The 23,601-nt window shown below is 35.6% G+C and overlaps 3 protein-coding genes and 1 long non-coding RNA gene across 13 annotated transcripts in view; 1 reads left to right on the forward strand and 3 right to left on the reverse strand.

Moving 5' to 3' along the window:
- Window positions 1–23,601, forward strand: part of LOC102619841 (putative E3 ubiquitin-protein ligase LIN) — a 40,560-nt gene that overhangs the window by 7,014 nt on the left and 9,945 nt on the right. For 3 of the 4 annotated variants that reach the window (XR_008052574.1, XR_008052572.1, XR_008052575.1), the window contains exon 7: window positions 11,821–12,102. The exons of the other annotated variant lie outside the window; for it this stretch is intronic. The gene's annotated coding sequence lies outside the window, so the exon portion shown is untranslated. Of the gene's footprint in view, window positions 1–11,820; window positions 12,103–23,601 lie in introns of those variants that run through there. 4 annotated transcript variants of the gene reach the window in all.
- LOC102620678 (protein argonaute 2) overlaps window positions 1–23,601 on the reverse strand; it is a 42,714-nt gene that overhangs the window by 2,312 nt on the left and 16,801 nt on the right. Inside the window, exons 1-3 of one of the 7 annotated variants that reach the window (XM_025094909.2) lie at window positions 17,390–17,662; window positions 1,679–1,968; window positions 147–1,335 (exon numbers count right to left, since the gene is read on the reverse strand). The exons of 1 other annotated variant lie outside the window; for it this stretch is intronic. In XM_025094909.2, the coding sequence (XP_024950677.2) occupies window positions 147–1,335; window positions 1,679–1,964 (1,475 nt within the window). In that variant the 5' untranslated portion in view covers window positions 1,965–1,968; window positions 17,390–17,662. 5 more of the 7 variants (XM_052435490.1, XM_006468377.4, XM_052435491.1 and 2 more) reach the window with 5 other exon arrangements.
- LOC127900432 (uncharacterized) lies at window positions 7,211–7,902 on the reverse strand. The gene is made up of 2 exons (XM_052435492.1): window positions 7,467–7,902; window positions 7,211–7,344 (listed from the first exon to the last, which is right to left on the reverse strand). The coding sequence occupies exons 1-2, from the start codon at window positions 7,799–7,801 to the stop codon at window positions 7,338–7,340; spliced, it is 342 nt and encodes a 113-aa protein (XP_052291452.1). The 5' UTR covers window positions 7,802–7,902; the 3' UTR covers window positions 7,211–7,337.
- Window positions 20,454–23,121, reverse strand: LOC112497196 (uncharacterized). Its single transcript, XR_008052576.1, has 3 exons — window positions 22,782–23,121; window positions 22,520–22,659; window positions 20,454–22,066 (listed from the first exon to the last, which is right to left on the reverse strand). It is a non-coding gene; the product is annotated as an uncharacterized LOC112497196 (long non-coding RNA).

Consider the following 23,601-nt stretch of genomic DNA (forward strand, 5'->3'; position numbering starts at 1 on the left):
TCCCTAATATTTAAAAAAAAAAATTAAAGACACTAATCTATAACCCAATGATTAAACCATCCAAAATCAGTTTATGCAAGAATTGAACATGTACAGAAATTTCTGAATTCTCATATATAGAAAACAAAAAAGTTGCAGTTACATACCCGCATGGTCCAATTCTTGACCGTACCATTTGAGATATCATGCTCTGTCTATCCCCTGGCTTAGCCAGTGACATATTCTTCAAAAATAAACCAGTATCTCTATCCAGATACTCTTTTGGATATATCTGCCCTTCAACTAAGACACAGAACTCCATAGGCACATAGTTTTTTTGATTATTTCTTCCTAAATCTAAGCAAGGAATATCTTTGTACATAATATCCTTGCCATACTTTTCCCTGAAATAATCAACAAGTCTGACTTCTCTTGGTGGATCCCTGCCCTCTGGGTCTGCAAGAGTGAATGAAAGACGCCGTGTGGTCTCCCTAGTCAACCCAGCAATACTGTACTTTTGTTTGGTCTGACGGTGAATCACTGTAACTTTCAAGCCTTCCAATGCATCCTCAACTTCCCTCCAATCTCTAAAATAATTCACATCAAAATTAATGTGCTCCGCCAAAAAATCTATAACTGGCAAACGCTTACGAAATGCCAAAACAGAGTAGTCCAAACACGATACCAAACCCTGGGAGGTGGGCTTCAGGCCATGTTCGAACCCTCTAGATGCTGTGAGGCCATACCCAAGGTAATCATCTGGAAGAGGTTCAACAGGGTGGAAACTTCGACCAACAGAAATCATACACCGAGTAGGATTCTCCTTCATTACTATATCGATTGCTTGTAATATATCACGGGGAATGGAAAAGAGATTCCCCTTCAAGTACTCGTTCAACTTGCAAAGCTTCAGCTCATTCACAAGCTTTAAGGTCAATATGTAAGTACGATACTTCATGTCTTCTCCTTCTAGGAACTTCACATTAAATTTACCAGTTGGCAATTCAATAGCACTGAATATATTCTTCTCACCATCATAAGCGGTCATCGACAGAGGAAACTGATCAGGATAGTCCTCACACAACTTGTTCCTGACAATAGCCAAGACAGTCTTGGACAATTTCACAGGCCGACCATGATTGGGGCCTATGTCAGGTTTAACATCAATGTCATAATGTCTAATGATACTCTCAGGAGAAAAATTGACTAGAAAATGGTTGACGAAAATGTTGACAGTTCGGATGGCAAGTGTGCCACCTCTATCTGGGCGTTTAATTGGAGTATATCTGGTTGCATTTTGTGAAGATGAAGAAGAAGATGAAGCCACCGGCTCCGAGATCTTCAATTTTTGAATTTCTGGAACAATAAAATCAGCAATCAATACATAAAATCACTCCTGACAAATAATCTAATTCCATTTACACTCATTTTGGTGCAATTACATGCTCCTAGTCCTTGAAAACAGTTCCATTTCCCTTTCTTAAGAATTAAGAACAAATTCGATAGGAACGTCAATATTATCACAAACCACAAGTTAAGAAATACATACAATATCATAATACATTGTATTTTAAACACAGATAAAAGTGACAATTTTTTTTTGTTTATTTAAATGAAGATGTCCAAAAAGAAAAAAAGAAATCAATCTGAAAGAAAAAGAACCACTTTTCCACAGAATTCAAAAGAGAATGAATCATACCGCCAACAGGAGGTCGAACAACCGGTGCAGCAGAAGGGCCGGGCGGAGACTGAGGCCGTGGCTGTGGCGACGGAGCTCTGACGGCAGGAGACATCGGTCCAGACCACGGTCTCACCGGCGGGGAAGAACTGCCGTGTCCCGGGGACGGAGCCGACCTCCGCCATTGAAGCTGCTGAGGTCGAGGCTGATGATCACGAAAGTCTCCACCGCCGGTACTTCCGCCTCTGGAACCGCCGTCTCTTCCGCCTCTTCCGCGGCCTCTTCCTCTGTAGCCTTCTCTCTCCATTGGACTTCAATTCGGGAACAAAATCAATCAAATCACGAGTTACTACGCCGTCTCAACTCAGCACTAAACTCTTCTTACCAATTACCAAACAATAAAAATGAATAATTAAGGCCAAAGCGCGCAGAAAGTGTGTGTCAGAATTCTACGATCTTACATTTTATAGTACAGTCTCTACCTGAATTCACCTAAATGTCCCTCGCGTGCAATTCCTTACTTGCTGCTTACGGATTCTGAAGAGCCTTAATTGGGTAAACAAACTGTCATTTCTTTTTTCTTTTTTTAAACTGAAAGTTACAAAAAGAAGTAACAAAGAAGCAGAGCAGCAACGAGTAAGAAGAGATTGGATTTGGAATTGGAATATTAGCAATTCCAGAAGCTTCGATGAATCCATATATCCCGATCCTTTCATTTTATTTATTTTTAATTAATTTAAGTGATTTTGTATTTAAAAACAAATTAAAGGTGTTATTTATATAATATATACTTATTTTATAAATCAAACAACTTCTGAAGGAAGATTTTATGATTGAAAGAACTTCTGGAGAAATAAATAAAATAAAAACAAACGCCTTCTTTCCCGCGGGATGTTGTTTAAATTCAGCCCATCAAAGAAGGGAATGTTTAGTTTGTATGGGACGGAAAGCTGACATCTTTTGACGTCAGCAGACCAAACCCAAAGTAAATATTAAAACATTAGCTCTCAACTTTTTAGAGGGTCGGCTGTGCCCGTGTGGGCACTGTTGTAAGCTTTTCGCTTTGTAAAATTTCATTTACCCCCATATATTCTATTTTACTTACAATTTATTAAAAAGTATTATGATACTTTTTACTTAGCTATAAGTCCTACACAATCAAAATTCAATTTATCATCATCTTTTATTCTTTTTTATTTATTAATTTTTGTAAGTATTAAAATATTTTAAAATTTTATTAAGCCCTTACACTCTATTTATTCATGGGTATTAAATTTAAAAAGACAAAATTACCCTTAAACTTGTTAAAAATAATAAAATTCTAAAAATTTCATACATATTTTTTTCCCGTTTCTTATTCTCCTCTCTCATTCTCTCTCTCTCTCTCTCTGATGATGAGTCTAATGGTGACTTCGATCATTGACAGAAGTTGCTGAACGACGGTCGATTTGAGGACAAGTACCTGTAGGTTTGATTGTTTGGTTCTTGTGTTGGCTAAGGAAGGCGGGTGGTGGTATTTTAGTTTGCAGAGGCTGAAAATGTTGCTACTGGCAGCGGCTGGCTTAATTGCTTTGTGGGTGTCTTTCGTAGTGACTGCGGTGGTGGTCATAGTGGCTAAGGTTTTGAGTTTGGATATTTATCATTTATGATTTTCTGTTTCCACAATCAATGTATAATTTTTTTTAACCAGAAAAAAATATAATAAGAAGTAAATTAAATTAAAAGAATCATTTCTATGAGTACAAATTATGTAAATAATAAAAAAATGGAATAAAAAAATTGTCCAAATATAATAATAAATTGATCTTTCACTCAGTGAACTCTATATAACCAAAACGGCAACAAATAGCCCGAAAGCTAGAGATCCAAAAACGGCAAATCTGTTCAAAACGGAGCAAGAGCATCAGATGGAGACATTGAGATTGGTGATGGAAAATTTGCTGGTGTCGGAGAAGAATAAAACGGAAGAGGTGACGACGAAGAGCTGATAGTGACTGGAGAGGGCGCGGCCGCAAGTGGAGCACTCAAGGGAGACGGTGAAGCAGCCAGCCAACGGAGTCTTCAATGGCAATGGCACTGCTTCTAGTGGAGTCTTCATTGGAGACGGCACTCGAGATTACGCCATTACTGCAAAGCAAAGCCATGCAGATCAAAATTGCAAAGCTAGAGTCATCCATTTTGATTTATTGATTTAAAATGGCATCGTAGGTTTTTAAAGTGAAAATTAACAGAGCGTTGAAGACTTAACTTGGAGTAATGGTTTTACAATCATGGATAATTTCTTTTTACGACTTTAGTTCCCTTTAGATTGCTTTCTATCTATCAACAACATACAAATGACATTATAATGACCACAACAATAGTTTAAAGCCTGAAATTTTTTATTGTAACCATCTGATTCGGAGAAAAGAAAATATGTTGGGTCGATGATGAAGGAAAATTACGGCTGTCCATTTGAAAAAAAACAAACAAATTACGTGGTGGCGGATACCACTTAGGGTGACAATGGTTCAGTCAGTGAAGATTAGATTGATGGTGTCCTTGACTATTAGCTTGCCATTAGTAAAAAACGATGATGAAGAGAAATTGATAGTGGAGACAGATGGATTCAAATGATTTTTTTTTTTATTTTATTAATTTTTTTCCATGAAAGGATTAATTATTATGAGATGATATTGTAACGAAGATAATTGGTCGTATCCTTGAAAATTTTGTTGACGATGAGTGATAGAAGAAGAGCCATCGTGATTCCTCAATTTTTTGTACTAATTTAAGGGTAATTTTATCTTTTTATTGATATTAGTGTGTTATGATGATCAATGTTTTGTGGTTGTAAATAAAAACTCCTCTAATACTAACAAAAAATAATAAATACAAAAGAGTAGAAGGTGATAAATTGAATTTTGATAATATAAGTAGAAAGTATATAATACTTTTTAATAAAATTATCAACAAAACAGAGTACAACGAGCTCAATGGAATTTTACAATAACTCAGTCACAAAAGACAAAAATTATTGTAAGATACAACAGTCCCTTTTTAAAGTTACATTTATTTGATTTCATTTTGTCTTTTTAAATATTTTAAATGGAATCCATTACTAATAATAAATTTATAGAACGTTTTTTCCCAATTGATATGAAATGATAAAGTTCAATAGCTAATTATTACATGATCTAATAAGATAATGTCATGTGATAATGTCACATTAATTACTACGTTAGTAAAAATTTGTATTCCAACTTTATAAATTTATCGTTATTGTTATTTAAAAATCTTATCATCATTATGTTTTTATCTTTGACTATATAATATCAACAACGTTATTCAATCAAATAAAGGTAACCTTAATTCAAAGCCAACTAAGGATGAGCTATTTTAGTCAATCCTTCTAAGCTTGGTGGAAATGATATTTTTTAAGTAGATATTATATTATTTTAATTAATTTAAAATCATATGTGTGTGTGTGTGTGCAGGGGCGGAGCTCAAGCCAGATCTCGATGGGGGCCAAATCTATACATTTTGAAATTCTTAAAGGATAAAATTAAATAACAAATAAAAGTATTAAAAAAAATATAAGGCAATTATTTAATGTAAATAATTAATTAAAAGATTGTATTTTAATATAAAAAGAAAAACAATTACAAACCAAAAGAGTCCCCTCCCCTACAAAATCGCTATCAAAATCAAGATCCCCAACATAAAAAATGAACTTGACGTTCTTTTATATCTCGAAACTCATTGATTATTGATTCAATACTTATTTTTTCAGCAATTTCCCTTTCAATGTACATAATCAAAGAGTCGGTAAGAAATTCATCCTCCATTTTGTTGCGATGTCTTGTCTTGACTATACACATAGCTGAAAATGACCGTTCTGAAGTTACAGTTGACACTGGAAGAGTTAGCACAAGAAAAATTCTTCTATAGATAAGAGGAAATGTTTTTGCTTTCCTTGTACTGACCAACCATTGACTCAAGTCACAAATGGTTGATAAATTTTTGAACTCTGCATATTGGACTACACCATACTCATAATGCTCAAGCTGATTTTTCAGATTTATTTTCTCAGCATCTATAAAGTCTACTGGAAAAAACCCCTCAACCAACTGACAAATATCACCAATTCTAAAAGACTTTCTACATTCACGGGGATCAAGTGTTGAACTAAGAAAAGCAAATCTACTGCATGTTCATTAAATCGACTATTCAGTTCTTGTAATTGGCAATCTATAGCAGCATAAAAAATATTTACCCTGTAATGGTCAGCAACAGTAAAAGTATCTTCTTGATGACGGGCTCAACCTTGTCTTGCAACATAAGGAGCATCCATTTCTGGGACATCTATATTTCTTGTTTCACAAAATACTTTCACTTGATCAAGTAAAGTATTCCACCCATTATCTCTCAATTTCTGAATAAGTGCTTTAGTTGATGAAACCAGATGCATGGCATGTAAAATATCTTGAGACTTAGATTGCAAAGCTTGGCAAAGTATATCAGTAATTGCCATAATTTCTTTCATCATATGCAAGATAAAAACAAACTCAAAAGTTGTCATTACCTCATATGCAGCATCAGCATCTCCCCGTTGAAAAGCAGTTGTCCCGTATTAAATGATATTAAGTAAAACTGAACATGTAGCACTGAACATTTTTATTAAGTTAGAGACTGATCTAAAGTGAGAACTCCAACGAGTATCTCCAGGCTTTGGTAAAGCACCAATTTGATTAAGCCATCTTCCACTCTCAAGCTCATCAATGGAGATCATATACTCAATATCAGCAGCCTGAGCACGCTTGAGTTCATCATGACGCTTGCAAGAAGCCCCAACAATATTCGCAATAGAAGTCAATTTAGTAAAGAAATGATGAATAGGAACAACCTCATGAGATACTGCAACTAAAGCCAACTGTAGTCGATGAGCTAAACAATGAATGTAATAAGCATAAGGACAATCTTTTAAAATCAAAGCTTGTAAGCCTTTCCATTCACCTCGCATGTTGCTTGCACCATCGTATCCTTGCCCACGAATATTTTGAATATTCAAATTGTGATGAGACAATACATAGTGTATTCCATCTTTCAAGGTTGCTGCAGAAGTGTTTGAGACATGAACAAGACCAAAAAAACGTTCTTGAAGAAAACCATTATTGTCAACAAATCTTAAAACTATTGCCATTTGTTCTTTTTTTGACTCATCACGTGATTCATCCACAATTAAGCAAAACTTGGCATCTCCTATTTCTTCACGAATTGTGTTTTTCACTCTCATTGAAAAGACATGTAAAATTTTCTTTTGGATATCCGGTGATGTATATGAGGCAAACTTTGGTGCTTTATCTAGTATCACTTCTGCTACCTTTTCATTGTTGGAACCAAATGCTTTGAGTAATTGAATAAAATTTCCACGGTTTGATGACTTTTCACTTCATCATGACCTCTAAAAGCAAAACCTTGAAAAGCAAGATATCTAATAACTTCAATTGTGGTTTTTAATCGCAGTCTATTATTTGTAATTTCTTGGAAAGAGTATCGATTAAGTACCTGCACTAGATGCTGAGATTGTCTCATCAAATCCTCACATGATCTTTCAGTCTTTTTATGAGTTGAGTTAGGATGCTTTCCCACCTGATTAAGGAATGCACAATTTTTTCCATCTCTAACCTTCTTCCAAGAATTAAATCCTTCAACAGTGAAAGCAGTATGCTTAGGCTGTGCAAATGGTGCATTAAATAGATAACATGGTAGACAAAAGGCTGCATCTTTTGTAGGTGAATACTCTAACCAAGAAGGAAAAGAATCAAACCATAGAGATTGAAATCGACGAGGATGCTTTTCTGATCCAGATTTTGGATACTCTGGAAGTCTTGGTTGGTATGGACCAGACATAATATATGCTCTTCGAATTTCATCTTGTTGATTGACATCATAATCCCAAATCTGGCGGCGCAATCCTGGATCACGCTCTACAAGCTGAGTATCAACTTTACTTGTCTCAATTCTTGGAGATTTTGAAAGTTGGTTTTCAAATTTTGGAGAATTGACATGTGAAATTGGTGAATTTTCAGAAACTGGTGGATTAGAACTTTCTTCTAGTGTCTTCCTTTTGAAATATTGATCAATTTTAGATGATTTTCCCATCTATATCCTCCTTACCCCTGGAATTCAATCAACAAGGAAATTGTGAGATGCAAGTTACTGATCAAGAGAAGCGTATTAGATAGAATAATTGACAATCTAAAGCAATAGATATTTAAACCATAAAAAAATCAAGCAGGAAATAAATTGAACATACCGTATATTGAACTGAAATTGAGTAAAATCTGGAGTGCTTTATGTAAAGAGATTGTCCAAATAATTTCTGACCTGAATAGCAATGACATGGTCAAACTCATTAGTCATTACTTGCAAACCAAACCAAATGTCAATAAGCTAAGTTATAGAATAACTGTCAAGCATCAGTGCCAGGTAAAATTCAAATATAATCATTGATGCTTAGATCTTTGAGCCATTGATCATAGCACAGGTTTCTAAAAAAGCAAAAAGAAAGAAATTAATGCAACAGAGATTGATTAAACTCCAAGAAACTAGACAAGCTTGATTTTAATTCAATAGAAAAAAATCTCCAATTGTTGAAAGCAGTACATAAATTACAAATTAAAAGATGTTAGATAATGATTAAATTTCAAGAATATTGTCAAGCAACTCGGCAACAACATTCGCCCTAATTGACAATTTTAGTATTTCATTCAACTGCCTATCAGGACCGTAGACAAGACAACTACCGACTACCATAACATCTATCTCTTTTATCAGTTCTTTCCATCCTTAATAAATTTTAAGAGAATGTGTTGAACTCACCTAAATTCCAAGTGAAGTGCGATTTGTGATGAGTTTTTGCCGCAACAATTTGTTCTTGCCGCAACAGTTGGCTAACCAATTAGTAAACGTTGATGATCAAATTGATTAATCGTAAAAAGAACGCTATCTCTATTGGGCTTTTCTTGTAAGTTGTAAGGCTTTTTATTGATTATAAAATTATCTTATGTTAGTAATAGTATGTGCAAAATATTTCTACTAGGGCCAACATTTTATGTTTATTTAATTTATTTTTTTACTTTTATTTAAAACTTCAAAAAAAAATTATTGGTGGGGGGGCCATGGTCCCCCATCGCCCTTAGCACCCTCCACCCCTGTGTGTGTGTCACATTTGGAAACTGTGAGAAAAAACTTACATTGGTCGGGTACACCTTCTCAACATACTAAATCAATGCACCTGACTAGTAATAACTCGTTATTTAGGCCAATTAGATGGTTTATAATAGATGTTGAAGTGATGCACCTAATCTATATAAACTCTTATGGAGAACTATAAATATTATACACATTTGATACTAATGCAAGCAATTGTCAATTGGTCTATGTTATTCAGTCTCGTTATCTACAAGACTACAACATTGGTTTTCTTTATTTCATTCATTAAAAACAGTAATTCCATAATACATGGAATATATGAGAAAGATCCATTATCCTAGTATTGTAGGTAGCACCATGTATGCCATGGTGTGTTCTAGACCTGATAGAGCATATTGAGTTTGAGTTGTTAGCAGATTAATGAGGAATCCAGGCAAGGAGGATCGGCATGGTGTTAAGTGGATTTTAAAATATCTTAGAGGAGTTGTAGGGCATGGTATTTTATATGGAAGGGTCAATGAAGCTACAACTCAAGTTTTTGGGTTTGTGGACTCAGACTTTGCAAGAAACCTTGATAAAAGGAGATCAATTATAGGCTTTATGTATGCTTTTTGTGGAGCTGAAGTAAGCCGGAAAGCTTCATTACAGTTAGCAGTAACTCTCTCAGCAACTGAAGCAAAGAATATTGCTCTTACAGAAGTTGCTAAAAAAACAATATAGCTTAAAGGCTTAGTGTATGAACTGGGGCTTAATCAAAAATCAATTTCAATTAGCTACGATAGCTCAAGTGCTAAACAATTGAGTAAAAATCCCAAATACCATGAGAGAACTAAGTATATTGATGTGAGGATGCACTTTATAAGGGTGAAATTGATTGTGGAGTGATAAATGTTGTCAAGATTTCATCTGAAGATAATCCAGCAGACATATTAACAACAACAGTGCCAACAATCAAGTTCAAAAACTCATTGGACTTAGTTGGGGTTGTTAACTTGTAAGTCAAGTTAACAGATGTTGAAGCAGTGATGAGTGAAGTAGCAGTATAATTAAATTAAGGGGGAGATTTGTGAAGTAGTTAGTTAAATTCTATTACTCATTGATGAGGTGGCAAGCAGAGTCAGTGCGTGTGTGGGGACCAGCTGGTGGTTAAAGCTGTTACAGCTAACAACTGTATTCTAGTGCTGGACATAAGCCTAAGGCGACCTTATTAGAAGATCATTTTGGATTAAATTTTTTAGTGCCTTAGAGAGCGAGATAGAAAATACTCTGTAAGAGAGATTTAGTTCTGATATTTTAATGTTTCATTGTAATCAATTTGAACAATAAAAGCTTCAAGCGTTGCTGGGTTCTTCAGCCAATGATGGAAGTACCTTGGTACCAAACCACATTATTTTACTAGGTGTTGATTCTCTGGTTTCCTTCCTATTACTTGTTCTTTAGATTGTTTCTGATTGACTCTTGAATGTTCTTGATCAATTAAGTTAATTGAGGTTTCTGGTTAAATAATTAAGTACTCTGGTTTCATTACAAAATCCAAAATGGGTCCTTTAATTTGATTTTGGTTTCTCCTAACTATCTGACTTTGACCCTGACACTTTCACTTCCTCTTTTGGTGTTATTTATTTAATTGAATCCCATTTTTAACAAAATCACAATTTCTCACCTCTCTTTCTTGTGATTTTATTTCCCTTCTTTTTCTCCCTCCAATTTATTATTATTATTTTTTTGTCTAAACCACGAGGTGGTCCTGAGTGGGCCCCAACTGTGGGAGGCACCTTTAAGCCCATACCACAACCCAGACTAATCAATGCTCGCACCGGGTCAGCCCGTAAGGGGTAAAGTGCTGGCCAAAGTAGTGACTCCATATGAGAGCAGTGCTTGAATCCCTAACATCTCTTAAGGAGTGAGAGTGCCGAACCACTCACACCAACCAACCCATACCACAACCCAGACTAATCCCCGCTCGCACCAGGTCGGCCCGTAAGGGGTAAAGTGCTGGCCAAAGTAGCGACTCCATACGAGAGCGGGGCTTGAACCTCTGACCTCTCTTAAGGAGTGAGAGTGCCGAACCACTCACACCAACCAACTTTGGTATTTATTTTTATAAAATATATTAATGTGGACAAGTAGTTTTCATTTATTATTTGTTTAATATGTATTTCGTTATTTACATTAGCTTTAACTTTTCTTGGTTGTCATGATTATGTAAGGTTGGCTGGTTTGGTCCTGTTTTGGACTGAATCTTGCATTATTTATTGGATTTTCAGCAAGTGATTAAATTTCTGGGTATGTGCAAGCTTTTCTTCTGACTGAATCGGATCGTTTGAGCACAGAGTTGTTATGGAAAAGCTGTAAACTATGTTTGGGTTGGAAATATTTGAATGGATTTGTTATTTATTTGTAAAAGTTAAAGATTGTTTGGCTCTCGCTCAAAAATGGGTTCTTTGACATGCAAACGTCTTGTTTTGGTTGTTGTTGCTCTGTTTATGAGAACTGCATGGCTGCCTTCCTTCTTTGGATTTGTTGGGATTGAACCGAAGAGCGTTGAATTTATCCAAACTCGACATTTGTCTGCGGATTCTGATTCTGGAATTCGTAAAGATAAGTTCTTGGAGGTTCCTCAAATTGTACGGGGACTAAACGATCAAAAGATAGCATTTGCAAGGGCATGTTTGACCGCTAGATTGCTAAACCGTACTCGCACGATTCATTGTACAGCAAGTATGAAAACGTGGTATGTTTCTTTCTATCATTTGACTTTCGTCATGCCACCATTGCTGGAATCATCGCGCTATGACAGAGCTCTCGAGGAGCGAACACTCGCTTCTCTTTCATTAGAGAGACTCACAAAAACTTCAGGTATATATGATAACACTTGATCATCTTCATGAGTTTTGCTTTTGCTTCCAATAAACCTAAAGAGTTACTTGTATTTCTTCTCTGCAGTCTCCGCATGGGATAAAGAGGTAATTGGACCTCTTCAGAATCATGGTGATGAGCTTATTTCGGTCTTCACAAGAAATTTGAAGCTTCAGTAATTTCAAAAATCTTCTAGCTTTCTCCTCCTTTTTAGTGCGCATGGATTACGCATATGTGTATCATATAGTTCACTCTCCAAAGTTTTGTTAATCTGTGTTTAGTTTCTGTAAAGCCTAATCTCTAGTAGAAAATATCATTTATATGTTACCAAGATTTAAGAATGTATTAGGTTTGATATATAAAATTATGTGCGCGTAGTTGTTTTTTTTTTTTTTTTGACAAATAAGTAGAAATTTCATTTCATCTTAAAAGTTCAGATTAGTAGAAATTCATTACCGATTAGTTCAATATGTGTATAATTACATCTATTACAATAAACAAATTAACTGAGCTATTGAATGCTTATCAGTAAAGCATATCTCCACTAAAGATGCACACAATATATTATAGTATAATCAGGAATATTCCTAAACTTTTTTAAGAATTTCCGCTTTTATTAACAAGATGAAAATGAGTTGGAAAAACAAAGATGGCATATAAATCCAAAAATTCTTAGGTTGATTTGTCGGCGTTGTATGCATATTATTTTTGGATTTATGTGCCATCTTTCGCGGTCCCATCCCCCGGCAAATGACCAAAAAACAATAAGCATATTGGTTCAGTAAATCACCTTTAATTTGCACCAGAATTAAGAATTTGATTATTAACATCTCTTTTGCCAAATAGCTAATTTTATTGTTTTTGATAAATTATCAACCATTACTTTTGGGGTAGAATCCCATGAGCCTCCATTTTTTTAAGCAAAATGAAATAAATAAAATCTGCATTGTGAGCGTTGAAACGAAGTATGCTTCTAAAAAAATTGAAGAGATAATCACCTATAATTTGTAACAGAGATATGCTTGATTTTAGTCACGAACAGTATATATTTATGACAGTTAATTTGCTCATCATATACGCTATTTGCAAATTCAGGTATCGATACAATCTTTAGGCAAAACTGCGTCGTTGCTAAACCGTGTCATTTTATGGCTATCTAAAGCTGCAAAAATGGAAAATCAGTCTACAAATATACCAGGATCAGAAAGAAACAGAGCACTGAGACTGAGAGCAAACCACCCGACAAATAATGCCATTTAAACCACAGAGTTTAATTTCAAACGCAGACACACGAGCACAGGAAAGACATCACAAACATCAAATACCAAATCCAATCACTTCAACCATGAGTTGATACAAACTTCAAAAGAGTAAGCATGTTCAATTGACAAAAGACTTGAAACGCATTAGATTCACGCACGAACTCCTTTACTAGGTGCTTATGAAAGGAGTAAACCTGCGTTACGGTATTTCATCCTAATAAAGTGGCTACCCCGGTCCCTATTGCGAGAAGAGAAAGAGACATTTCCTGCTTAACGAGCGGTTATGCCCATCCATGTCGCTAGAACAGAAAAGCAATTGGGTACCTACTTAATCAGGGGCTTATCTCCATCCCTGTTGCGAGAAGAGAAACACACAGTGCCTAGTTGAGTAAAATGGAGACTATCAAGAGACTCTGAGCACTTCAGTAGAACAGCGACTTATGGCCATCTCTAACCCTACTGTAAAAGAGTGGAAAGAGATGGAACATGACCCTTCAAATAAAATACATAGTGTTTTCCAGGTCTGCGTGCAACTTGTAGGATCTCTCATCAAATGAAGCTTCCGATGACAGCGATGTTGAAGTCAAAGATGAAGGCGATGATGACACTGAAGCTGGAGATTGCCCCTCCATTACTGCATCACAGTACAAGCGCCCTCTGTACGCAGCAAGGTCGGCATAGTACACGGGCGGTACCAATGACACAGGCTTAGTACACCGAGCAAAGGTGAAGCACATGTTATATATGAGCTCCTGCAACTGATCAGAAGTAAACCTGTGCTCATCCCATAAGACACGGTAGTAAGTGGGCTTGCTTGTTCCAAGGCTTCCGTAGTGGCTACAAAGGTAAAAATCAAACTCAAAGGGGTGCACAATTATTGTGTCCACAACTGTTCCCGGTGGCACATTGCCACTGGAGGTTCCATCCACCCTACCCTTAGGAAATAGACGAGTCTGATGTCGTTTCTGGGCCACAATAAGTGTGATAGTTGGTTGGTAATCCATTGATCTGAATGCCTTCTTGAGTGGTACCAACTCTTCATTGAGAACCATATCGAACTGGCCCTCGCTTACACCATCTCGAAACACTACAATCTTTTGTGGTCTAACTTTATTCAACTGAACATAATATTTAAAAAGCTCCAAGCACATCTCAGCAAAATTCAGAATTTTCTCTGTCCTATGATCTTGGGGCCGCACCCTCGCCACATATCTGTTCACAGCAGGCCAATTTACAGTGGCAACAACAGCTGCTATAGATGGACTAGTTTTGTCTTTCGCACGAGGATGATTAACATCTGCACCTAAAAACATAACATGGTCTTCACCATTGAAGTAAGGCAGCCTGTCAATGAGCTCTGCGTTGCTGCCTCCAAGCTTCGCATTGATCTTGAGTGCAAGATTGGCAAGATATTGATCTTGACCTTTACCTTTGTTGGCAGTCGTGGACAAACAACACTGAGTCACCACACCAACTTTAGTATCAGAAATCCACTTGAGATACTTGTAACCGTCATCCTTCCGAGACATTGCACAAATAAGAATCTGCAGATGACCTTTGCCAATTTTATAAGCCCTTGAAGTAATCCCTTCAAGGAGTTCATGAAGCCCTCCAACATTAGAGAACAGACGCATTGAAGCAGATTGACATAAGACAGGCCCCTCCATGCTCATGCCTAGAGTCTTGCACCGAGCGATAATTTTATCAATAAATTGGTCTTGATTCAGTTTATCATATCGTTCAGAAGCGCTGAAGTCAACTACAGCCCATCGATCGATTCGTGTTCCTTCCACAACAGCTCTTCCTCCAACAAGATTCCAGTGACATTTCTCATTATCAACGGTTATCCTTGACGCCTTTCCACCAAGAGCACCTAGCTTCAATTCCGGTGGGCCAAGGACTCGTCCTACCACATTGGTCATGTTTGTATTAACATCAATACCAAAGTTACGAGTGATCTCCCCTCTGGCAAAGAAATTGTGAAAATTAGGATTAAGCCAAATTACAGTGGCATACTATTTACTCCATCAGTCGGCATAGATACATTTGACTTTAGCATAAAAATGCATAGGTTTACTAAATTCAATGTCAACAATAATGTTAACCATGAATGATGCAGATTGTCTAGAAAAGCTAAGCAGAAAAAAGTACAGTATTTTCACGCAGAAAAACTTCAGACTAAAATACTTATGAATCAATCAGCTTTAAAATGAGATCATTATGAACTCAAAAAGAAGGATATAATCGAAGAGAACTATTTTTCACAACAATTGTTTCCCTAATATTTAAAAAAAAAAATTAAAGACACTAATCTATAACCCAATGATTAAACCATCCAAAATCAGTTTATGCAAGAATTGAACATGTACAGAAATTTCTGAATTCTCATATATAGAAAACAAAAAAGTTGCAGTTACATACCCGCATGGTCCAATTCTTGACCGTACCATTTGAGATATCATGCTCTGTCTATCCCCTGGCTTAGCCAGTGACATATTCTTCAAAAATAAACCAGTATCTCTATCCAGATACTCTTTTGGATATATCTGCCCTTCAACTAAGACACAGAACTCCATAGGCACATAGTTTTTTTGATTATTTCTTCCTAAATCTAAGCAAGGAATATCTTTGTACATAATATCCTTGCCATACTTTTCCCTGAAATAATCAACAAGTCTGACTTCTCTTGGTGGATCCCTGCCCTCTGGGTCTGCAAGAGTGAATGAAAGACGCCGTGTGGTCTCCCTAGTCAACCCAGCAATACTGTACTTTTGTTTGGTCTGACGGTGAATCACTGTAACTTTCAAGCCTTCCAATGCATCCTCAACTTCCCTCCAATCTCTAAAATGATTCACATCAAAATTAATGTGCTCCGCCAAAAAATCTATAACTGGCAAACGCTTACGAAATGCCAAAACAGAGTAGTCCAAACACGATACCAAACCCTGGGAGGTGGGCTTCAGGCCATGTTCGAACCCTCTAGATGCTGTGAGGCCATACCCAAGGTAATCATCTGGAAGAGGTTCAACAGGATGGAAACTTCGACCAACAGAAATCATACACCGAGTAGGATTCTCCTTCATTACTATATCGATTGCTTGTAATATATCACGGGGAATGGAAAAGAGATTCCCCTTCAAGTACTCGTTCAACTTGCAAAGCTTCAGCTCATTCACAAGCTTTAAGGTCAATATGTAAGTACGATACTTCATGTCTTCTCCTTCTAGGAACTTCACATTAAATTTACCAGTTGGCAATTCAATAGCACTGAATATATTCTTCTCACCATCATAAGCGGTCATCGACAGAGGAAACTGATCAGGGTAGTCCTCGCACAACTTGTTCCTGACAATAGCCAAAACAGTCTTGGACAATTTCACAGGCCGACCATGATTGGGGCCTATGTCAGGTTTAACATCAATGTCATAATGTCTAATGATACTCTCAGGAGAAAAATTGACTAGAAAATGGTTGACGAAAATGTTGACAGTTCGGATGGCAAGTGTGCCACCTCTATCTGGGCGTTTAATTGGAGTATATCTGGTTGCATTTTGTGAAGATGAAGAAGAAGATGAAGCCACCGGCTCCGAGATCTTCAATTTTTGAATTTCTGGAACAATAAAATCAGCAATCAATACATAAAATCACTCCTGACAAATAATCTAATTCCATTTACACTCATTTTGGTGCAATTACATGCTCCTAGTCCTTGAAAACAGTTCCATTTCCCTTTCTTAAGAATTAAGAACAAATTCGATAGGAACGTCAATATTATCACAAACCACAAGTTAAGAAATACATACAATATCATAATACATTGTATTTTAAACACAGATAAAAGTGACAATTTTTTTTTGTTTATTTAAATGAAGATGTCCAAAAAGAAAAAAAGAAATCAATCTGAAAGAAAAAGAACCACTTTTCCACAGAATTCAAAAGAGAATGAATCATACCGCCAACAGGAGGTCGAACAACCGGTGCAGCAGAAGGGCCGGGCGGAGACTGAGGCCGTGGCTGTGGCGACGGAGCTCTGACGGCAGGAGACATCGGTCCAGACCACGGTCTCACCGGCGGGGAAGAACTGCCGTGTCCCGGGGACGGAGCCGATCTCCGCCATTGAGGCTGCTGAGGTCGAGGCTGATGATCACGAAAGTCTCCACCGCCGGTTCTTCCGCCTCTGGAACCGCCGTCTCTTCCGCCTCTTCCGCGGCCTCTTCCTCTGTAGCCTTCTCTCTCCATTGGACTTCAATTCGGGAACAAAATCAATCAAATCACGAGTTACTACGCCGTCTCAACTCAGCACTAAACTCTTCTTACCAATTACCAAACAATAAAAATGAATAATTAAGGCCAAAGCGCGCAGAAAGTGTGTGTCAGAATTCTACGATCTTACATTTTATAGTACAGTCTCTACCTGAATTCACCTAAATGTCCCTCGCGTGCAATTCCTTACTTGCTGCTTACGGATTCTGAAGAGCCTTAATTGGGTAAACAAACTGTCATTTCTTTTTTCTTTTTTTTAAACTGAAAGTTACAAAAAGAAGTAACAAAGAAGCAGAGCAACAAAGAGTAAGAAGAGATTGGATTTGGAATTGGAATATTAGCAATTCCAGAAGCTTCGATGAATCCATATATCCACGGGAACTTTCCAGGAAAACAGTGGAAATTTTGAGGGGATTCTCATACTTCTCTTTGGAAGCTAAGTTCGTGCATGTCTGATATCCCGATCCTTTCATTTTATTTTTTTTAATTAATTTAAGTGATTTTGTATTTAAAAACAAATTAAAGGTGTTATTTATATAATATATACTTATTTTATAAATCAAACAACTTCTGAAGAAAGATTTTATGATTGAAAGAACTTGTGGAGAAAGAAATAAAATAAAAACAAACGCCTTCTTTTCCGCGGGATGTTGTTTAAATTCAGCCCATCAAAGAAGGGAATGTTTAGTTTATATGGGACGGAAAGCTGACATCTTTTGACGTCAGCAGACTAAACCCAAAGTAAATATTAAAACATAAACTCTCAACTTTTTAGAGGGTCGGCTGTGTTGGTACTGTTGTAAGCTTTTGTAACATTTCATTGAGTCCCATGTATCCAATTTTACTTATAATTTATGAAAAAGTATTATGATACTTTTTGTTTACCTACACAACCAAAATTTAATTTATCATCTATTTTTATTTATTTATTAATTTTTGTAAGTATTAGAATATTATAAAATTTTATTAAGTCCTTACACTCTATTTTATTTACAGTTCATTTATGAGTATTAAAATTTAAAAAGACAAAATTACCCTTAAACTTGTTAAAAATAATAAAATTCTAAAGGTTTCATATTTTTTTTTTTCTCGTTTCTCATTCTCCTCTCTCACTCTCTCTCTCTCTCTCTCTCTCTGATGATGAGTCTAATGGTGACTTCGATCATTGACAGAAGTTGTTGAACGACCGTCGATTTGAGGACAAGTACTTGTAGGTTTGATTGTTTGGTTCTTGTGTTGGCTATGGAAGGCGGGTGGTGGTATTTTGGTTTGCAGAGGCTGAAAATGTTGCTACTGGCAGCGGCTGGCTTAATTGCTTTGTGGGTGTCTTTCGTAGTGACTGCGGTGGTGGTCATAGTGGCTAAGGTTTTGAATTTGGAAATTTATGATTTATGATTTTTTTTTTCCAGAATCAATGGATAATTTTTTAAGCAGAAAAAATATAATAAGAAGTAAATTAAAAGAACCATTTCTATGAGTGCAAATGATGTAAATAATAAAAAATGGAATAAAAAAGTTGTCCAAATATAATAATAAATTGATCTTTCACTCAGTGAACTCTATATAACCAAAACGGCAACAAATAGCCCGAAAGCTAGAGATCCAAAAACGGCAAATCTGTTCAAAACGGAGCAAGAGCATCAGATGGAGACATTGAGATTGGTGATGGAAAATTTGCTGGTGTCGGAGAAGAATAAAACGGAAGAGGTGACGACGAAGAGCTGATAGTGACTGGAGAGGGCGCGGCCGCAAGTGGAGCACTCAAGGGAGACGGTGAAGCAGCCAGCCAACGGAGTCTTCAATGGCAATGGCACTGCTTCTAGTGGAGTCTTCATTGGAGACGGCACTCGAGATTACGCCATTACTGCAAAGCAAAGCCATGCAGATCAAAATTGCAAAGCTAGAGTCATCCATTTTGATTTATTGATTTAAAATGGCATCGTAGGTTTTTAAAGTGAAAATTAACAGAGAGTTGAAGACTTAACTTGGAGTAATGGTTTTACAATCATGGATAATTTCTTTTTACGACTTTAGTTCCCTTTAGATTGCTTTCTATCTATCAACAACATACAAATGACATTATAATGACCACAACAATAGTTTAAAGCCTGAAATTTTTTATTGTAACCATCTGATTCCGAGAAAAGAAAATGTGTTGGGTCGATGATGAAGGAAAATTACGGCTGTCCATTTGAAAAAACACAAACAAATTACGTGGTGGCGGATACCACTTAGGGTGACAATGCTTCAGTCAGTGAAGATTAGATTGATGGTGTCCTTGACTATTAGCTTGCCATTAGTAAAAAACGATGATGAAGAGAAATTGATCGTGGAGAGAGATGGATTCAAAGGATTTTTTTTTTATTTTATTAATTTTTTTCCATGAAAGGATTAATTATTATGAGATGATATTGTAACGAAGATAATTGGTCGTATCCTTGAAAATTTTGTTGACGATGAGTGATAGAAGAAGAGCCATCGTGATTCCTCAATTTTTTGTACTAATTTAAGGGTAATTTTATCTTTTTATTGATATTAGTGTGTTATGATGATCAATGTTTTGTGGTTGTAAATAAAAACTCCTCTAATACTAACAAAAAATAATAAATACAAAAGAGTAGAAGGTGATAAATTGAATTTTGATAATATAAGTAGAAAGTATATAATACTTTTTAATAAAATTATCAACAAAACAGAGTACAACGAGCTCAATGGAATTTTACAATAACTCAGTCACAAAAGAAAAAAATTATTGTAAGATACAACAGTCCCTTTTTAAAGTTACATTTATTTGATTTCATTTTGTCTTTTTAAATATTTTAAATGGAATCCATTACTAATAATAAATTTATAGAACGTTTTTTCCCAATTGATATGAAATGATAAAGTTCAATAGCTAATTATTACATGATCTAATAAGATAATGTCATGTGATAATGTCACATTAATTACTACGTTAGTAAAAATTTGTATTCCAACTTTATAAATTTATCGTTATTGTTATTTAAAAATCTTATCATCATTATGTTTTTATCTTTGACTATATAATATCAACAACGTTATTCAATCAAATAAAGGTAACCTTAATTCAAAGCCAACTAAGGATGAGCTATTTTAGTCAATCCTTCTAAGCTTGGTGGAAATGATATTTTTTAAGTAGATATTATATTATTTTAATTAATTTAAAATCATATATATGTGTGTGTGCAGGGGCGGAGCTCAAGCCAGATCTCGATGGGGGCCAAATCTATACATTTTGAAATTCTTAAAGGATAAAATTAAATAACAAATAAAAGTATTAAAAAAAATATAAGGCAATTATTTAATGTAAATAATTAATTAAAAGATTGTATTTTAATATAAAAAGAAAAACAATTACAAACCAAAAGAGTCCCCTCCCCTACAAAATCGCTATCAAAATCAAGATCCCCAACATAAAAAACGAACTCGACGTTCTTTTATATCTCGAAACTCATTGATTATTGATTCAATACTTATTTTTTCAGCAATTTCCCTTTCAATGTACATAATCAAAGAGTCGGTAAGAAATTCATCCTCCATTTTGTTGCGATGTCTTGTCTTGACTATACGCATAACTGAAAATGACCGTTCTGAAGTTACAGTTGACACTGGAAGAGTTAGCACAAGAACAATTATTCTATAGATAAGAGGAAATGTTTTTGCTTTCCTTGTACTGACCAACCATTGACTCAAGTCACAAATGGTTGATAAATTTTTGAACTCTGCATATTGGACTACACCATACTCATAATGCTCAAGCTGATTTTTCAGATTTATTTTCTCAGCATCTATAAAGTCTACTGGATAAAACCCCTCAACCAACTGACAAATATCACCAATTCTAAAAGACTTTCTACATTCACGGGGATCAAGTGTTGAACTAAGAAAAGCAAATCTACTGCATGTTCATTAAATCGACTATTCAGTTCTTGTAATTGGCAATCTATAGCAGCATAAAAAATATTTACCCTGTAATGGTCAGCAACAGTAAAAGTATCTTATTGATGACGGGCTCAACCTTGTCTTGCAACATAAGGAGCATCCATTTCTGGGACATCTATATTTCTTGTTTCACAAAATACTTTCACTTGATCAAGTAAAGTATTCCACCCATTATCTCTCAATTTCTGAATAAGTGCTTTAGTTGATGAAACCAGATGCATGGCATGTAAAATATCTTGAGACTTAGATTGCAAAGCTTGGCAAAGTATATCAGTAATTGCCATAATTTCTTTCATCATATGCAAGATAAAAACAAACTCAAAAGTTGTCATTACCTCATATGCAGCATCAGCATCTCCCCGTTGAAAAGCAGTTGTCCCGTATTAAATGATATTAAGTAAAACTGAACATGTAGCACTGAACATTTTTATTAAGTTAGAGACTGATCTAAAGTGAGAACTCCAACGAGTATCTCCAGGCTTTGGTAAAGTACCAATTTGATTAAGCCATCTTCCACTCTCAAGCTCATCAATGGAGATCATATACTCAATATCAGCAGCCTGAGCACGCTTGAGTTCATCATGACGCTTGCAAGAAGCCCCAACAATATTCGCAATAGAAGTCAATTTAGTAAAGAAATGATGAACATGAACAACCTCATGAGATACTGCAACTAAAGCCAACTGTAGTCGATGAGCTAAATAATGAATGTAATAAGCATAAGGACAATCTTTTAAAATCAAAGCTTGTAAGCCTTTCCATTCACCTCGCATGTTGCTTGCACCATCGTATCCTTGCCCACGAATATTTTGAATATTCAAATTGTGATGAGACAATACATAGTGTATTCCATCTTTCAAGGTTGCTGCAGAAGTGTTTGAGACATGAACAAGACCAAAAAAACGTTCTTGAAGAAAACCATTATTGTCAACAAATCTTAAAACTATTGCCATTTGTTCTTTTTTTGACTCATCATGTGATTCATCCACAATTAAGCAAAACTTGGCATCTCATATTTCTTCACGAATTGTGTTTTTCACTCTCATTGAAAAGACATGTAAAATTTTCTTTTGGATATCCGGTGATGTATATGAGGCAAACTTTGGTGCTTTATCTAGTATCACTTCTGCTACCTTTTCATTGTTGGAACCAAATGCTTTGAGTAATTGAATAAAATTTCCACGGTTTGATGACTTTTCACTTCATCATGACCTCTAAAAGCAAAACCTTGAAAAGCAAGATATCTAATAACTTCAATTGTGGTTTTTAATCGCAGTCTATTATTTGTAATTTCTTGGAAAAAGTATCGATTAAGTACCTGCACTAGATGCTGAGATTGTCTCATCAAATCCTCACATGATCTTTCAGTCTTTTTATGAGTTAAGTTAGGATGCTTTCCCACCTGATTAAGGAATGCACAATTTTTTCCATCTCTAACCTTCTTCCAAGAATTAAATCCTTCAACAGTGAAAGCAGTATGCTTAGGCTATGCAAATGGTGCATTAAATAGATAACATGGTAGACAAAAGGCTGCATCTTTTGTAGGTGAATACTCTAACCAAGAAGGAAAAGAATCAAACCATAGAGATTGAAATCGACGAGGATGCTTTTCTGATCCAGATTTTGGATACTCTGGAAGTCTTGGTTGGTATGGACCCGACATAATATATGCTCTTCGAATTTCATCTTGTTGATTGACATCATAATCCCAAATCTGGCGGTGCAATCCTGGATCACGCTCTACAAGCTGAGTATCAACTTTACTTGTCTCAATTCTTGGAGATTTTGAAAGTTGGTTTTCAAATTTTGGAGAATTGACATGTGAAATTGGTGAATTTTCAGAAACTGGTGGATTAGAACTTTCTTCTAGTGTCTTCCTTTTGAAATATTGATCAATTTTAGATGATTTTCCCATCTATATCCTCCTTACCCTTGGAATTCAATCAACAAGGAAATTGTGAGATGCAAGTTACTGATCAAGAGAAGCGTATTAGATAGAATAATTGACAATCTAAAGCAATAGATATTTAAACCATAAAAAAATCAAGCAGGAAATAAATTGAACATACCGTATATTGAACTGAAATTGAGTAGAATCTGGAGTGCTTTATGTAAAGAGATTGTCCAAATAATTTCTGACCTGAATAGCAATGACATGGTCAAACTCATTAGTCATTACTTGCAAACCAAACCAAATGTCAATAAGCTAAGTTATAGAATAACTGTCAAGCATCAGTGCCAGGTAAAATTCAAATATAATCATTGATGCTTAGATCTTTGAGCCATTGATCATAGCACGGGTTTCTAAAAAAGCAAAAAGAAAGAAATTAATGCAATAGAGATTGATTAAACTCCAAGAAACTAGACAAGCTTGATTTTAATTCAATAGAAAAAAATCTC

This window comes from Citrus sinensis, chromosome 2 (genome assembly GCF_022201045.2).
Source record: "Citrus sinensis cultivar Valencia sweet orange chromosome 2, DVS_A1.0, whole genome shotgun sequence".
In the NCBI taxonomy this organism is placed as follows: Eukaryota; Viridiplantae; Streptophyta; class Magnoliopsida; order Sapindales; family Rutaceae; genus Citrus; species Citrus sinensis.